The sequence below is a fragment of the Cucumis melo genome, chromosome 9, assembly GCF_025177605.1.
Source record: "Cucumis melo cultivar AY chromosome 9, USDA_Cmelo_AY_1.0, whole genome shotgun sequence".
NCBI lineage: Eukaryota > Viridiplantae > Streptophyta > Magnoliopsida > Cucurbitales > Cucurbitaceae > Cucumis > Cucumis melo.
Window position 1 is genome coordinate 1,030,778 of NC_066865.1, and position 16,527 is coordinate 1,047,304.

Here is a 16,527-nt window from a genome sequence, read left to right on the forward strand (position 1 = left end):
CTCAATCGAATTTTTCTAGTGATAACAATGTCGATTTATTTTAGTTAAAGAAAAATAAGAGACATACCTTCCAACAACTAATTAATCGAAAAAACAACATGAAAGATTTTCAGAAAAAGAAATATAATTTAAGTTGACAAATTACTTTAAATGACATAATTTTTACAACATATTTATAAATATAACAAAATATATGATAGACTATCACGATTCATCGTAGATGTACTCTGATATTTTGATTCGTTTTGCTATATTAAAAAACAATAAGATATTTTAAGTTACGTTGTTGGAATACTAAAGCTTCTCAAAACTTATTAACGAAAGAAAACCATACCTACAAAACATATACTTCGACTTTCGCATACCTTTCTGTTTAGACATTAGTACAAACATACCTTTCAAACATAACAAATTAAAGAGATACCTTTCACGTACTCTCCCCTAAGGCCTCAGACATACGTGAATACAACAAATTACGTTCGAATGTCATTGTTGCCAGAAGCCTTTGAGGGAGAGAAAGCAAAAGGAATGTCTTTTTGGGGAGGCAATGAACCATAAAACTCTTGCTTGAAATATTCAACTCTTTGTTCATAGGTGTTTGCACACTTAAGAAGAATATATTAGATTAAGGGCTAGGAATGGCCCTTTTATAGAGCACAAACAAAACTTGGTTTAGATTACAAAAGCCAATGTTGTAGAATCTTTTCGATTATATATTAATTACTTATTTACAATTGGATTGAGTGTACGAATCTAATCTAAATCGAATCACTTTTCTGTTTTCAAGTCATTTGTATCATGTGATTTTTATTGATTTTTTAATACATGTCAACGATATATGGAACGAGATATCGAACTTTTGGCTTTAAGAAAAAGAGTGGATATCAATTACCGTAAAACTAAGCTAACTTTGACATAAACAGATTTTACTAAATATTTAAATTTAATTTCGCGTATATATTAAATTTCATATAAAAAGTGTGTACAGGTTTTTGTTAGGTTTTACGATCAACACTTTTGGTAGTGTGATTTTAACTTTCACACCCCGAAAACATTATCGTAATTTGAGCTACGATTATTTTTGTTTATATGATAATGATTGAAATATTTTAGTTCAAAATCAATCATTTGGTTAAATATCTTAGATAAAGATTTAATAAGTTTCCAAATTTATAATATAACGACTGAAACTATCGACACATACTCCTAATTAATTTTGTCATCTTATTAACTTATTGGAAAAAAAAATCTCTTCCTATTAATTATTTTAGGAAAAAGTTATAAAAGTAAAATCAATGTCTATAAGTGACGGATAATAATAGTCTATTGGTATACATCGTTAGACAGTGTCATTTTGTTGTATTTAGAAAAACTGTGGTGCGTTTTATCGTATTTTATTGTTCTTGTTGGTTTGCTTTTATTAAAAGTATCATCGAAATCAAAGTTGGCTCTTAAGGAGTGCATGAGACAAATCAATAGATTAATATTAAAATAAAGAGACAAAGAATCCCATAAGTTTCAATTATTAGGCATCCAAAACTTTGTTCTTAATATATTCTAATGATCAAAGTCAATAAACAAAAGAAGAGGCATGTTTTCCCCATCTTGACATTCCACCAATTCATATATACCCCTTCTCTCTTTTCCAATTGCATAATATCTTTCATATTATATTCCATACATACATATATATATATATATATGCACTTTTTAACTTATATATTTACAACATCTCACTTGTAGGGCACTAGATACCATTATCATTTTATATACTTTTATTTTCTCTATCCATATACATCAAATCATTTCATGTCATATGGGTATAATAATCCATGCAAAATAACATATTGAACTCTCTCTTTGTTTAAATAGAAAAGGAAAAGGACGTCCTGAAACATACGTATAACGTTCACAATCACTGATAGATTGACGAATTTAATACAAATCCAGGGTCAGACGCTCAACTTTATACTTTTTACAACGATATTAGAAGCTAGTCTAGTGGTAAAACGGTCTATTAACTCCTTATAAATCAAAGTTCAAGCTATACTTTTTATATTTTTTCAGAAATTTGTAGACTTGATATTTTAAGTACATAGTTCAATAGATAAAACACCGATTATCACTTAGAAGATCGTTTATTCAATTCTATTTATGTAATTTTCAAACTAAAAGCAACAAATTTAAGCTCAATAATGATGAAAAAAAAGACTCTAACTTAAGGTATGATATCTTTTGTTGATGGATTGCTTATCAAGAAGCCCAAATCTCAAAGGTTGGCCCAAGGTCTCCTCAAGTCCAATCCAATATTAATCTAAAGTATACTATTAGTACATTAGATTATGTCTTTAGACTCCTAATTAAATTGTGTTCATCTACAAAAACCTGTTTAATTAAATTTAATCTTCATGTTTTTAAATGTCTAATTTATCTTTCTAGTTCCAATACTATTTGTTTATGGTTGATATTTCTCAAATTTATTATATTATATTTTATGAAACATGTTAAAAATATTATTGTTATATATTTAATCAATTTCTATAAGAAAAATAATAAATTCAGCAAACTAAATTGAAATTTCATTAAAATTAAACATGTGAAAATATAATTACATTGAGAGAAAGATAGGAAGAAAATTATTGAGAATGCGATAGATTTTGTTACTTTCTTTTATTTTTTATATATATATTTAAAAAGCCCTTAAAATGACACTTTAAACGTAAAATACTGACCATTTTTATAAGAATTGAGAAAGCTCAAATTGAAGGTCGTTTGGGGGTGAGAATTACGTAACTTTATAATAATCACCTCTATTTCAAAACCCCACATTTGCTATCATATCTACTGTTTACTACGGTTTTGACTATTTGACGTCCATCATATTATTATTTTTTGTTTTAGTGTTTATTATTTTATTTTCAAACTAAAATAATCTACGACTCAAACGCAAACTATTATTGCTAAGTTATAATAATCTATAACTACACTAACTCACTCCTAATCCAAACACGTCGTTAAAGGGTTTAACCAACATTATTTTATAATTCACAAGTTGAGAAAAGCTCAAATGCATGTGGAAAGAGTCACTTTAGTTGGTGATATTCTCATGGATTGGTTGAGCCAATTGTTGTCTTCTCTTTCATTTTTCCAATCTACACTATTTTCTCCATTTTATATTGTAATTAAAATAACACTTAAATCATCGATTCAAATTTTTGCACATGTATTCACTTTTCTATATATATATATATATATATATTAAAATATTCTTTGAGTGTTTTAATCAACTTATACATACTCGATTTATCTCATAATACAACTCGTTTAACCTTAAAGTACTTTGATATCAAGAAAACTCATATGTTTCTCAATCATGGGTAGCTGTTGAACATAGTTTCATATTATGACACAAATAGCAATCAATCATCAAATCTAAGAAATAAATATTTTTCGATTTAATCCAACCAAAACTTAAAAGGTTGTTGACAAAATTGAAAGAAAATGTTCGTTTCCTAATATAAAATTCAACACAAAAACATGACTACTAGAATAATAGTTCAACTAAACTAACCAAAATTCTCTACCTTCAACTGTTTTGTCAATAATTATAGCTATTTTTCAAATGATTTTATTTGAAGTCAATTCAAAATCATCTAAATAAAAGTAAACTCTAGCTACCACAGTTTGCAGTATAATTTGATTTGTTTTCAGTTAAAATATCAATTTGGTCTGCATACTTATATTTCATCTTCTTTCTTACGGTATCCGAGTTTCTATCGTGGACATTATATTTATAGATACAGATGTTAACTTAATGCCTTGTATTTTTGTCACGCTCATTGCGAACAAACACAAGTTTGTCTACATTTTCACAACTTTAACATCTCAAAAGCATTTGATATGTTTTTTTTTCCCGAACAATACTCTCTCGTCATCCTCGACGAAGAGATTAGTCTGTAACTAATTCCCCTTAACTTTGCCTTGCCTGAAAAAGGAAATTATGTTAATATAGACAAAACAAAAAACAATAACTATTTTCATGATTTATAAATGTAAATATATGAACTCGAATATAACCAGACATGAATACTTTTTTTCCCAAAGAAAAGCTATAGAAAACAAAAACTACCCATTTAAGTATGCCCAAATTCAACTATTTAAACTTTTCCAAATTAATCCCAACTATAAACCAAGACCATGTTTACCAATTTTATAATGAAAGTTGGTGTAATCGATATGAAATTTCATCGATAAATCAATTATAATGATCTACAATTACAAATGTAACTAAAGTACATTTTGATCGTGTTAACTTAAAATAGAGTCAAAATAAAGTTATTCACTGAAAGTATAACAATAACGGTAACCATAACCCTAACTCAAACAATAAAACCGTAAACGTAAAATTGATCATCAATTAAATTGTTAGGCTTGTTTATAAATTTAGATATGGATCTCACGTGTCAACGTACATATAAATAATATCAAACATACTAAATTTTAAATTATCATTGATTCGTTTTCACTCAAACCATACAAATACAAAAGGATTAGATCTCATTTATATTTATATAGATCTCTTTTGGTATTTGTGTATGTTAATTGCATTAATCTTACACATCACATCGATAAGAGCTCTTCCTCCAATTTGAACACAAAGTAAAAGTTCAAACCTTTTCTTCATTACATTATTTTATTTGCCACTTTCCCCAAGGGAATAATGACGTTAAGCTTTTCCTTTTTTAAAAACAACAAATTAGAACGTTAAGAACTGACTCACCATTTTCTTCACTATTTTATTACACCAAATTTCATTTAATGGCATTCCACAATCCTTTCCCCCAATAATTCTTCCTTTCCTCACTAGCCATGGAAGAAACGTCTAAGCAATCCCCATTTTCCATCTTATTCTTCTTCCTTCTCCTCACTGCTGCGCCGGTTTCCGCCCAATTCCCCTTCCCGGAGACCACCTCCACGGCGGTTCCTGACCCCAGCAAATTCTTCTCTCCAAATCTCCTCTCCTCTCCACTCCCCACTAATTCCTTCTTCCAAAACTTTGTTCTCAACAATGGCGATTCGCCGGAATATATTCATCCGTATCTCATTAGAACAGCAAATTCTTCGCTCTTTGTTTCATACCCATCTCGTATTTCCAATTCTTCAATCAACCAGTTGCAGTTCTTCCCCGATCTCGTCATTTCTTCACTCAACAAAACTTCTAACGCAACCCATTTCGTATCGTCCTTCAGCGATCTTGGTGTTGATTTGGACATTGGCGTTTTCAGATACCATCTCGTTCGTGGAAGTCCTTACTTGACTTTCTCTGTTTTGAAAACCTCCTTTGTTTTGATCTCAACCAGCAATGGCGTCCGGTCTGTTGATTCTTATGAGGATTATACGAAATATATCATTCGGTTGAACAATGGCCGGAGTTGGCTTCTTTATTCCTCGTCGGCGATTTATCTGATTAAATCGAAGAGTAATCAGGTTGTTACTTCCGGGGGATTTATCGGCGTGATTCGGGTTGCTGTTTTACCGGATTCAGCGGTGGAATCGGAGAAAATTCTTGATCGGTACAGTGGATGTTACCCTGTTTCTGGGTTTGCGAAGTTGTCGGGAGGTTTTGGGTTTGAGTATAAATGGCAGAAGAAAGGAAGTGGCGGCCTTCTCATGTTGGCTCACACATTGCACCGGGAAATCTTGCCGCGAGATCAAACGGTTCTTCAGAATCTCCGGTACAGCAGCATCGACGGTGACCTTCTGGGTGTGGTTGGAGATTCGTGGGATTTGAAGTTCAATCCGATTCCGATCACTTGGCATTCAATCAACGGAATCGATAGCAAATTCTTCCCTGAGATTGTCGCCGCTCTTAAACGGGACGTTGCGACTTTAAACGTTACAGAGCTTTCGTCAACGCCGGCGTCTTATTTCTATGGGAAGTTGTTGGCCAGAGCTGCGAGATTGGCTCTGATCGCCGAAGAGGTGAATTACGGAGCCAGTGTCATTCCGGCGGTGGTGAAATTTTTGAAAAACGGGATTCAGCCATGGTTGATCGGGAAATTTCCCAAAAATGGGTTTCTGTATGAAAGAAAATGGGCTGGATTGGTGACGAAGAACGGTGCTACAAGTACAATAGAGGATTTCGGATTTGGAATCTACAACGATCACCATTTCCATTTGGGTTATTTCGTGTACTCAATCGCCGTTCTTGCGAAGCTTGATCCAAATTGGGGAAAACAATACAAGCCTCAAGCCTACGCTTTGCTTTACGATTACATGAATTTCAGACCCAAAAAATCTCAATTCTCAATTCCATTCAGAAACTTCGATTTCTGGAAGCTCCACTCCTGGGCCGCCGGATTGGCCGAATTCCCCGACGGTCGAAATCAGGAAAGCACAAGCGAGGCCGTCAACGCTTATTACGCAGCTGCCCTGATGGGTTTGGCTTACGGCGACGCATCCCTCACCGCCGCCGGGTCAACACTGACGGCGGCAGAGATCACGGCGTCGCAGACATGGTGGCATGTGAAGAAAGAAAAGAATGGAATTTACGATAAGGGATTTGCAGAGGAAAACAGAATGGTGGGGATTTTGTGGAGTGCAGCAAGGGAGAGCCGCCTGTGGTTTGCTCCAGCGGAGTGGAGGGAATGTAGACTTGGGATACAGGTGTTGCCGGTATTGCCGGTGACGGAGAGGATGTTTACCGATGTGGGGTTTGTGAAGGAGGCTGTAGAGTGGGTGCAACCGGCGTTGGAACGGGAAGATGCCGGTGAAGGGTGGAAGGGATTTGCATATGCTTTGGAAGGGATTTATGATAAGAAGAGTGCGGTTGAGAAGGTGAAGAAGTTGAAGAAACATGATGATGGGAATTCTTTGAGTAATCTTTTATGGTGGATCTATAGTCGGCCGGAGGGACGAGGTTGAAGACGGTTAACTCCGAAACTGAGGGGATAAGGCAGCCATTTTGATTATCTAATTTTCCACGTGTTACACGTGCTTTTCTTTATTGTTTCCTTTATTTTTGGGATTTCTTAAACGATATATATTTTATTTTGATTTGGCCACACTACCAATACCAAGACCACTATGTCGTGTTTCACACATTCACATTGTTGTTATTGTAACAATAATTTCTCATCTCTTTCTGTCGTGAATTCAATTGTAATTGTAATTGTAATTGTAATTGGAAAGTCATTACTTTAAAGCTAGCGAAGAAGGATTGAAAATGTGTTCCTCCGGTGTTTGTTACCAAATCTCAACCCCCCAACTTCCATGGAAGCATAGGATCACTCTTCGATTCGCCACTCTACTCTACAACACTTCTCTCCGATCAGATCTCACCGTCAATCGCCGGCTTCTCAATTTCATCGACCCCAAAATCCCTTCCAATCACGATTCGACTCACTCTGTTTCCTCTTCCGATCTCATTGTCGACACTTCTCGTGACCTCTTCCTTCGAATATTCACCCCCACCCCCACCGCCGCACTCGATGAATCTCTCCCACTCCTGCCGATCATTTTCTACTTCCACGGCGGCGGCTTCGTCTTCGGTTCTGCCGACGCCACTTCAACTGACATGGCTGCCCGCCGCTTTGCCAAAAAATTATGCGCCGTCGTAATCTCCGTCAACTACCGTCTCGCTCCTGAGTTCCGATTCCCATGCCAATGCGACGACGGATTCGATCCTTTGAAATTCATTGACGAAATGGACGACGACAGTTTACTAGAGAGGGTAGATCTGAGTCGTTGCTTTATTTTAGGGGAAAGCGCTGGTGGGAATCTAGGGCACCATGTGGCGGTGAGAGCGAGCGAGTACGAGTTCAAAAGAGTGAAGATTATTGGATTTATAGCGTCGCAGCCGTTTTTCGGTGGAAAGGAAAGAACGGAGTCGGAGAATCGACTGTGTAAGCAACTTCCGTTGACTCTGGACATGACGGATTGGTTTTGGAGGGCATTTCTGCCGGCCGGGGAAGATCGAGACCATGCAACGGCGAATGTGAATGGACCCAATGGAAGAGATATCTCGGGATTGGAAAATTTTCCGGCGACGTTGATTTTCGCGGGAGGATTGGATCTGCTGATCGATCGACAAAAGTGTTATTATGAAAGGTTGAAGAGAATGGGAAAAGATGTGAAGCTGGTGGTGTTCTCCAATGCCGTCCATGGATACTTTGGCTTTGCAGATCTGCCGGAATATTCTTTAATGATTAAGGAGATGAGGGATTTCATTGCAAAGAATTAACATCGAACTAAAATGTCGTGTAATCTCTCTTTGGTCTCCATTCTCACGCTACGATTGAAGAACCTATTCCTCCTTGTGCTGCATGTGTTTCTCTTTTATCATTTCAAACCCAAACTCAAACTACTTATCTCTTGACAAAGCTTGGTCAAGTTGAGATTCGCTTGAAACCATCAGTCCTATATAAACCTAACATTTTGAAGTGTGAGTTTGGTGATGAGCACAAGTCGATGAGAGGAGCGAACTAGTGACTCGGCATGTGGTGGATCGATCCATCACTCTAAGTAAAAATTATTCTAGGTTTGTTTAATGTTCATAGCGTACGAGGATCATACATGAGCTCGAGAGAAACGAGTACATGAAATCGTATATATTTATGTTTATGCTCAAAATCAAAAAGTTGAATTGACACCATTTACGATTCAAGATAATCTCTACATCAACAAATACTGTTAACAACAATTGAGTGTTGATGACTTGTGGTTGGGGCCTATCTTTAAACTTTTGTGGCAACAAATAGAGTTTGTGATTGGGCTTTCTCTTCGGATACTTGGATACTCGCAACATTATCTCTCGACTTTTTAGGTATCCACTTTCATTTCATTCATTGTTTGTTTCTTTTGTTTTGTTTTCTCTTTCGTTCTCCAATTGACTCTTTACTCTTTTTTCTTTTATTTAAGTTTTTCGTCTCGTCTGTCTTCCTATTTCTTTTTTCACCGTTATGCCATTAAAAAATCACTAAAAAGAAACATAACCATTTATTTCACATCTTTTCATAGATGTTGTATGACATTACATATATTCGACATCCTCAACTAATCATGTTTGTCATATAGAAATGTCTTTTAAAAAGAAAACTTTGTCGCGACACCATGTGTGATTGAACATTAGAAACAGTTGATTTAAATTTAGCTTTATAATTTATAAATAGTTAAAATTTAGCTTCCATCTTATTGAAAAAGTTGAATTTTAAATATTATCAAGGACCGTTTATTTCATAGAAACATAGATAACTGAAATATTCAATGTTCGAAATTATATATCTTTGGATAACCCTACTTACTTTTTAGAAATATTTGTTTCGAAGATATTTGAGAATAATTGGATAACTATATTTGTTCCATAAGAATTTTACTTAAAGATCCCATAACATATTAATTTATTTATGACCTTCATTCTCAAAATAATATAGTTATATTATTTATTTGATTATTTTTCTAATAAAATAATATATAATAATTTTTTTTTTTATAATTAATATATTATTTTGCATTTGAATATCCTAAAAAAAGAACAAATACAATATAACAAAAAAAAATGGAGTAAATATGTAGTTTACAGATGAAACACTCCAAATAAATTAGAGTGTTTAACAACTATTCAAAATAAATTTCGAAATATATTTTTAACATGTTTTTTATAAAAATTTTCAAAACACTTATTTCTTTAGTCAATTCAAACGAGTACTTAATTTATAAAAATACACGTCCATAATATATTTTATTGGTTTTATTTTAAGGTCTTAATTTTACCTATTTTCTTATGAAATCTTTTAGGTTGATTTTATTTTATTCCATCAATGAAATTTCCAAAGAGACATTTTATCCATTTAGGTTTGTATAACCATTCTAAATGGTCGATGGATAGTATGTCGTAGTCCGTTTTATTTTATTATTTCTCTTCGAAAAATGAATGAAATTCTTATTTTTCTTCGATTAATTCCATCCAATCAGCTTTTATCCTCCTAAAAATAATTATACTTTTACAAATACTCAATTTTTCACCACAACTATAATTATTTTCCTTAATCTCTCCGATAAATATCTTTTTTTTAAATAGCTATTCTTCGGATACTACTTTTTCTTTATATTCTTTCTAAAATACAACGTATTTTTCTTAAATAATTATATTTTAACAAATATAACTATTTTTTTCTTTTCCATAATATATATAATTATCAAATCTCTAATAAAAATTTCACTCCCTAAAATTAAACACAATCGAACGAAACTAATATAATTAATTATATAAAAACCAAAATTAAGTCACTCAAATGAATGCATATTATTTTGTTTAAATAAGGTTGGTTTGGCTTTTGGTAGGCTAATTTAAGAAGAAAAACCCTACTTTCTCCCTCCCAAACCCCGCGCGTCCCTGTTTTCCTCTTCACACACGCACGCTCCGCCTAGCCGACCACCAATCCATAGACACACGGCTTCTCAAACACACTCTGAACTCGACGGCCACGCAAACTCCCGCCGACGGCGAAGCATACAAACGTCGACTTGTTTCTCAAACTTCAACCATTTGTTCCTGATTTAGGCCGAGTAAGGTGAGGAAAATTTGCTGTAGTTATTAGCTTCTCTTTCTGAGAAATATGAGGTTTTTATTTTATTATTTTTTTTAAAAATGTTTTCTTCTTTGTCAGCTAATATTTGGGGTTATTAGGTTGTTTTTCAGATGTTTGTTGCAATGACTGTTGGCTGAGTTTATTTTGCTCGGCTTCTTGCAAAAGAAAAAATGTTGTTGGTTGGGTTTATTTTGTAGAAGTGAGAAGTGTTCCACATTTATATCTATGTTTTAGGTGATTTAGAGAGGGTATACTATGAAATTTTTTTCATGTCTGGATGGTGTCTTTTATCTTTCAACTAGGCTGCAATTATCTTCCAGGATATAGATTCTAAACTTTCAACTCCAATTCATTTATATGCATATTTTAGTTGATTTAGGGTGTGTTTATGTATGTTATGACTCATGAAAATTTGAACTCCATAAAAATTTGCAACCCTACTTATGCCTCACTGTAACGTATGTAGATGCATATTTTAGGAGATTTAGAGTGGAGATATACATCAAGGTTCTCTTTAAAAAACTTGAGGACTGATAAGGTACATTTCTGAAACTCAAAGAACAAACACACATTCTTTAGAACTTGGGGACTAAAAAGGTATTTTTTTTTAAAGTAATTAGCAGCATAAAACTTCTCAGTTTTGCAATTTCTTCCTGCAACATCTCTTAATCCTTTGTCTCATATCACACTTCAATTTAGCCAATAGATGATGCTTTTCTCTCGAGTTGCTGCTAACTGTTAATTTTGTTATTATTGTTTGCTTTGTCGATGCCAATTCGATAATAAAAGGAATTTGTTTAAGTATTTACATCTCTTTGTATCTTCTCTCTTTTGCAGTAAAGATGAAGAAGAAAAGCTCGGCCCCTCCTAAAGGGGCAAAGAAGGGGAAGAATTTTCCACTCAGTAAGGACCCGTTCTTCAGTTCTGAATCAAGGAAACGAAGGAAGATTGTTGATGATGAGATTGAAAGCGGTGAGTCAGACGAGGATAATGGGTTAGTGGGTGTTGAGGATGAGGAGTTTGAGGAAGAAACTGTTGATGAGAAAAGGAAAAGAGTAGCAGTTGAATACTTGGAGAAAATTCGGGAAATTGCAAATAGAGAAAAGGAGAGGGGCGATGAAGAAAAGGATGAGGATGAGAGTGACGATGAAGGCGAAAAAGATTCGCTTGTAGCACAAATTCTTCAGCAAGAGCAACTCGAAGATAGCGGAAGGCTTCGGAGAGAAATTGCATCAAGGTATCGTTTTCTATTGGTTTATTTTTCATTGGAATCTTGTATTCGTAATTTTGCTGATTTAAATTTTGTTTTCCCAAATTCACAGCACTTCATCTCTCTCCCTCACACATATAGGCAGACACATTTTTTCTCTCTCATGTAGTTTAAGTATTTATGTATTCCACTGATACACAAATTCTAAGTTAAAAACAATCTGCTTATATAACATTACTAATTCCTTTAATGATTTTTCTTTCTTATCCAAACTTCATGTCCATTCAATTGATTACAACAAAATGTCTTTTTTTAATAAGTTCATATAATTTTTCAAGTAACTTTCTTTAAGAACTAGTAAATATGACCGAATAACTGTAGGATTCAAGCACTTTCTTGTGCTATTTCTTCAAGAAGAGAGGTAGAGGTTAAGTGTTATCCTCATTATATGTGGCTAATGTTCACTTGTGTGTTTGTTTCACCTACTGTAATTTTATAACAAAGCTTGGAGAGCATGTTCCTTTGATATGCTTGTTTCTTTAATCCCCTGTATGTGAGTTAAAAAAAGGAGAGGCAAAGGAAAAAGGTGATAAACAGCTTAATTTTTTTGATGGGTGTATGGTGGCGTTAAAGTGTTAACAATTATACAATTTTCAGGGTTCAGAAGCCAGTAGCTAAAGATGAATTTCAGTTCTTGATTAAGCACAGACAATCTGTTACAGCTGTTGCTCTATCTGAGGATGATTTGAAGGGGTTTTCATCGTCCAAGGATGGTACCATCTTACACTGGGATGTAGAAAGTGGTAAAGGGGAAAAATATCAATGGCCTAGTGATGAAGTATTGAGATTGCATGGTGCTAAGGATCCCCAAGGTCGGGCTACAAAGCATAGTAAAGTCACTTTGTCGTTAGCTGTCAGTTCTGATGGTCGATACTTAGCTAGTGGAGGCTTAGACCGCCATGTGCATATATGGGATACTCGTACACGAGAGCATATTCAGGTAATTGCTATTTATTGTTGTATCTTATTGCTTACATTTCATGGCATAGTTGAAAACTCTTGAGATTAAATCAAAACCTAAAATAATTCGGTTTGTCTGGAATAAATATATTAACCTTTTGTAATTATCCTTCTGCTGTTCTCATATTCAATTGGGGATTTCTTTTCTCTAATGTTAGATTTAACAACCATATTCATTAATATAAAGAAAAGAGACGTGTAAAGAGGCTGCAAAAAAAAGAAACAGAATCTCCAAACAATCCAACAAATATAAGATATGTTTTAGTTAAGAAGAACAGTGAGAAAGTATGAACATTGTCATCCCAAATTGTGTGTATCCTTTCTTAATTACTTTGATTGGAAGCTTCCCTCTTCCACCTTTCTGTAACTCCCTCAAAAAACGAGCGAAAAACTTGATCGAAAATAAAGTTTTATAGCTGTCAAAAGCTTGACACAGTCATTTTACTGTGGCTTCTTACAGGCATTTCCTGGTCATAGAGGTCCTGTTTCGTGTTTGACTTTCAGGCAAGGGACTTCAGAACTTTTTTCTGGTTCATATGATCGAACTGTCAAGATATGGAATGTGGATGACAGAGCTTATATAAATACATTGTTTGGTCACCAAAGCGAAGTATTGGCTATCGATTGCCTACGGAAAGAAAGATTACTGACTGTTGGACGTGATCGGAGTATGCAATTATGGAAGGTAGACCCTGTTTTTTACGGCTTGCAGTTTTTAGTGACTCTCATTGGACTTGCCACATTCTGCTAATTTTAATTTGTGCAGCTTGCGTCCGTTTTCATCTACCTGCTATAGTATTATTTTCACTAATTAGTCCTTTTGATGCTTGAAACAGGTTCCAGAGGAGTCCCGTTTAGTATTTCGTGCTCCTGCATCATCCTTAGAAAGTTGCTGTTTTATAAGCAATGATGAATTCTTATCTGGATCAGATGACGGCAGTATTGAGCTTTGGACTGTTTTAAAAAAGAAGCCTGTTTTTATTGTGCGAAATGCTCATTCTTCTTCATCATCTTCCACAAATTTGGAGCTGAAGGAAAATGGAGTCATCCCCAATGGTTGTATGGGTATGGGTTTTCTTTAAGAATTTTATATATTTCTATCTTCTATCATTTTGAAAATTATCACTGTATCTGAGAGGCTCATTAGTGTTTATTTCTAGCTTTAGTATCGCCACTAATGCACAAACCAGTTCATAATTGTCACTTGGTCAGTTGGTCTTTCTGTGTTTCATTACGCGCTTGCTCGCAGGAGTGGCTAGTTGTTTGGTTCTCTTCTCATATTTTTTTAATGATTCGCTTTCCATTAAAATTAATAAAAAATAAAAAGGTTGATCGAAAGAAAAATGAAAGCACCTAATAGCTATTCTTTGTGCCAATTATTATTCAAATTATTATTAAATCGTGAATTTTGTTTCTTGCAGGAAATGGGGATACCAATCATAATACCTCTCATAATTTGTCAGCATATTCTTGGATAAGTTCAGTCTCAGTATGTAGAAACAGTGACCTTGCTGCATCGGGTGCCGGTAATGGTTCTGTTCGTTTATGGGCTCTCACAAGTGATAAGAAAGATGTTCGACCATTATACGACCTCCCTCTGGTATGCAAGATCCCTTTTATTTTAAATTAGTCGTCGCGCAATTTTACCTCTTCTAATTAAACTAACTTGAATGTGGCTTATATTGTACAAGTGCGTTCTTTTGTAATCATTGATTGAATTTGTGCCTTCACATGTCTCCACCTCAATAAGAGCTTTTGGGCTCCTGTTGAGTTTGGCTTCCTCTTGATATAACCTTATTTCTACTTTCCATATCTTTTGCTTTTGGAAGTACTCGAATAGAAAACTTTAGGGCTTTAGGGAGCGCTTCTTCCATTCCTGCTCTCTCTCTCTCTCTCTCTCTCTCTCTCTCTCTCTCTCCTTATTTTAGGAACAAGAAACACATGAATATTCTTTTTTGTGCTTATAAAGTTGTAGTCTAGTGTAATGCTTACATATGACTAATTTTATCTTTTTTTATATAAAATTTCAGGTTGGGTTTGTGAACTCCTTGACCTTTGCCAACTCTGGAAGGTTTGTGGTGGCTGGAGTTGGGCAGGTAATTGCCACAAATTTTTTTAGGAATGTTTAATTATTTTTTGTGATAGAAGTTTGAACTAGAGGATTGCAACTATGGGTTTCTGTTTCTCATATATACAAAACAGTATAGAAGCTTCTGATTTTTTTCTTCTAAAAGATCAAAATTTCGCTTATCTAACTTCTAGAAAGTTTTCCAACTACGATTAGTTACTATCTCTCTTCATCTTTTTTGGGATAATTTACGGAAAGCCTCATTAAGAAAATTTACAGAAGACCTCTCTGATTAGAAAGGAGGGAAGTAGAACCATAGTTGTGAAAAAGGGGAGATTTATACCACCAACCATATTAACTAAAGTATCAAGATTTCTGTTATAGGTGTTTTTATATTTGATTTCTTTATTGCCAAATGTTCAAGCAGTAGGCTCTAACGAGTTTTTGCACAGGATAATTTTTTCTTTCCTGAAGAAGTGACCACCCCGAAGTGTGAAGAAATATTTTTGGGGCTTTGGATAGGGCATTTTGCCAACCTATAGCCTATTAGTAAGTGACACCAAAATCTCCTTGCACAACCACAATATAATGAGGGAGATGAGTTATTCTTTTGAGGGAGAGGAGAGAGAGAGAGAGGTGATAGACGAGAGGAAAACTTCTTAAAGTGGTTCTGAATCCACATGCCTTCATAGATGTCAAAGAGCTTCGTATTCAACTTTTCTATTGCTTCTTGCTACGACACCTATTTTTTTACTAATCCAAGTGAGCGAATTATCCCACACGTAAGAGCGATAGCAGCTGTAGATCTCAAGTCAGCTAATTCTCTATCCCAATTCAGCTAATTCTATATCCCAACGAGGATCATTATAGAGTTTTTCAAGTCTGTTTCATGGCCTTTTGAGTAATAGTCCATGATCTAGATTCCCTTTCGAGTATCTCAAAATCTTGTTTATGGCTTCCACGTTCATTTCAATTGTTGGGTAACAATGCTAGTAAAGTATGCAATGTTTGATTTGGTATGTGATAGATAAATTAACTTTCCCACAAATAGTTGATACGTTCCCTTGTTAATTGGAATGATCTCTTCACTTGTGTAAAGCTAGATTTAGGTTTGTGGGTGTTTGTATTTACACCTAAGATTTTCGACCCTTTTAGCAAGTCTGATATATTTTCTATGAAAAATTACAATACCATTTTTGGATCATGACACTTCAATACCCTAGAAAATATCTCTTAACACCGTTAGTTAACTTGATGACAGGAACCTCGTCTTGGAAGGTGGGGGCGAATCCCAGCTGCTCGGAATGGAGTTGCAGTTCATCCTCTTAAGCTCTCATGAGACTGAACTGAAGAGGTTATATAATACCCAAACCAATTTTGACCTCTCCAAGTTTCCCTCTTTGTTTCTTTATGTATTTTTTTTTATTCACTCACTTGCCTAACTGAGTTTTTCCCGCATTTTGCTCATGGTAACAATAGTCAAATTAGAGCAATTCATATTTCTCACTAAGAAGGGTGAGTTTGAAAAGCCATTGTGGGCTTAAAACTACCCAAAGAGATGAATTACAAAGATAGATTATGTTTATAATCAAATGTGCTAGTCAAGTTTTTACCTTTTTGTGGCAAATTCATTATTCAAC

At 34.5% G+C, this 16,527-nt stretch overlaps 3 protein-coding genes and 1 non-coding gene across 5 annotated transcripts; 3 read left to right on the forward strand and 1 right to left on the reverse strand.

Annotated features, from left to right (window-relative positions):
- Positions 1–424: 424 nt before the first annotated feature.
- Positions 425–529, reverse strand: MIR477B (microRNA MIR477b). The gene has a single exon (NR_120720.1). It is a non-coding gene; the product is annotated as a microRNA MIR477b (primary transcript).
- Positions 530–4,869: 4,340 nt separating this feature from the next.
- Positions 4,870–6,924, forward strand: LOC103498635 (putative endo-1,3(4)-beta-glucanase 2). The gene is given in 1 exon segment (NM_001328463.1): positions 4,870–6,924. A coding segment is annotated over 1 exon segment (2,055 nt).
- Positions 6,925–7,225: 301 nt separating this feature from the next.
- LOC103498755 (probable carboxylesterase 18) lies at positions 7,226–8,242 on the forward strand. The gene has a single exon (XM_008461491.3). The coding sequence runs from the start codon at positions 7,226–7,228 to the stop codon at positions 8,240–8,242; it is 1,017 nt and encodes a 338-aa protein (XP_008459713.2).
- A 2,096-nt stretch (positions 8,243–10,338) lies between these two features.
- On the forward strand, positions 10,339–16,499 carry LOC103498631 (U3 snoRNP-associated protein-like YAO). Of its 2 annotated transcripts, XM_008461294.3 has the most exons (9): positions 10,339–10,571; positions 11,056–11,127; positions 11,427–11,826; positions 12,457–12,799; positions 13,280–13,504; positions 13,656–13,884; positions 14,241–14,419; positions 14,850–14,915; positions 16,149–16,499. In XM_008461294.3, the coding sequence occupies exons 3-9, from the start codon at positions 11,432–11,434 to the stop codon at positions 16,224–16,226; spliced, it is 1,515 nt and encodes a 504-aa protein (XP_008459516.2). In that variant the 5' UTR covers positions 10,339–10,571; positions 11,056–11,127; positions 11,427–11,431; the 3' UTR covers positions 16,227–16,499. The 2 variants fall into 2 exon arrangements, with proteins under 2 accessions (XP_008459516.2, XP_008459515.2); XM_008461293.3 differs by lacking the exon at positions 11,056–11,127.
- The last annotated feature ends 28 nt before the right edge of the window (positions 16,500–16,527 follow it).

What these genes read in the sequence shown, in the direction of transcription:
- LOC103498631 (XM_008461294.3), top strand. Translation starts at nt 11,432, where the DNA reads ATGAAGAAGAAAAGCTCGGCCCCTCCTAAAGGGGCAAAGAAGGGGAAG. An exon ending in GTACACGAGAGCATATTCAG is followed by an intron (nt 12,800 to 13,279) that starts GTAATTGCTATT and finishes GGCTTCTTACAG; the next exon opens with GCATTTCCTGGTCATAGAGG. An exon ending in GGAGTATGCAATTATGGAAG is followed by an intron (nt 13,505 to 13,655) that starts GTAGACCCTGTT and finishes TGCTTGAAACAG; the next exon opens with GTTCCAGAGGAGTCCCGTTT.
- LOC103498755 (XM_008461491.3), top strand. Translation starts at nt 7,226, where the DNA reads ATGTGTTCCTCCGGTGTTTGTTACCAAATCTCAACCCCCCAACTTCCA.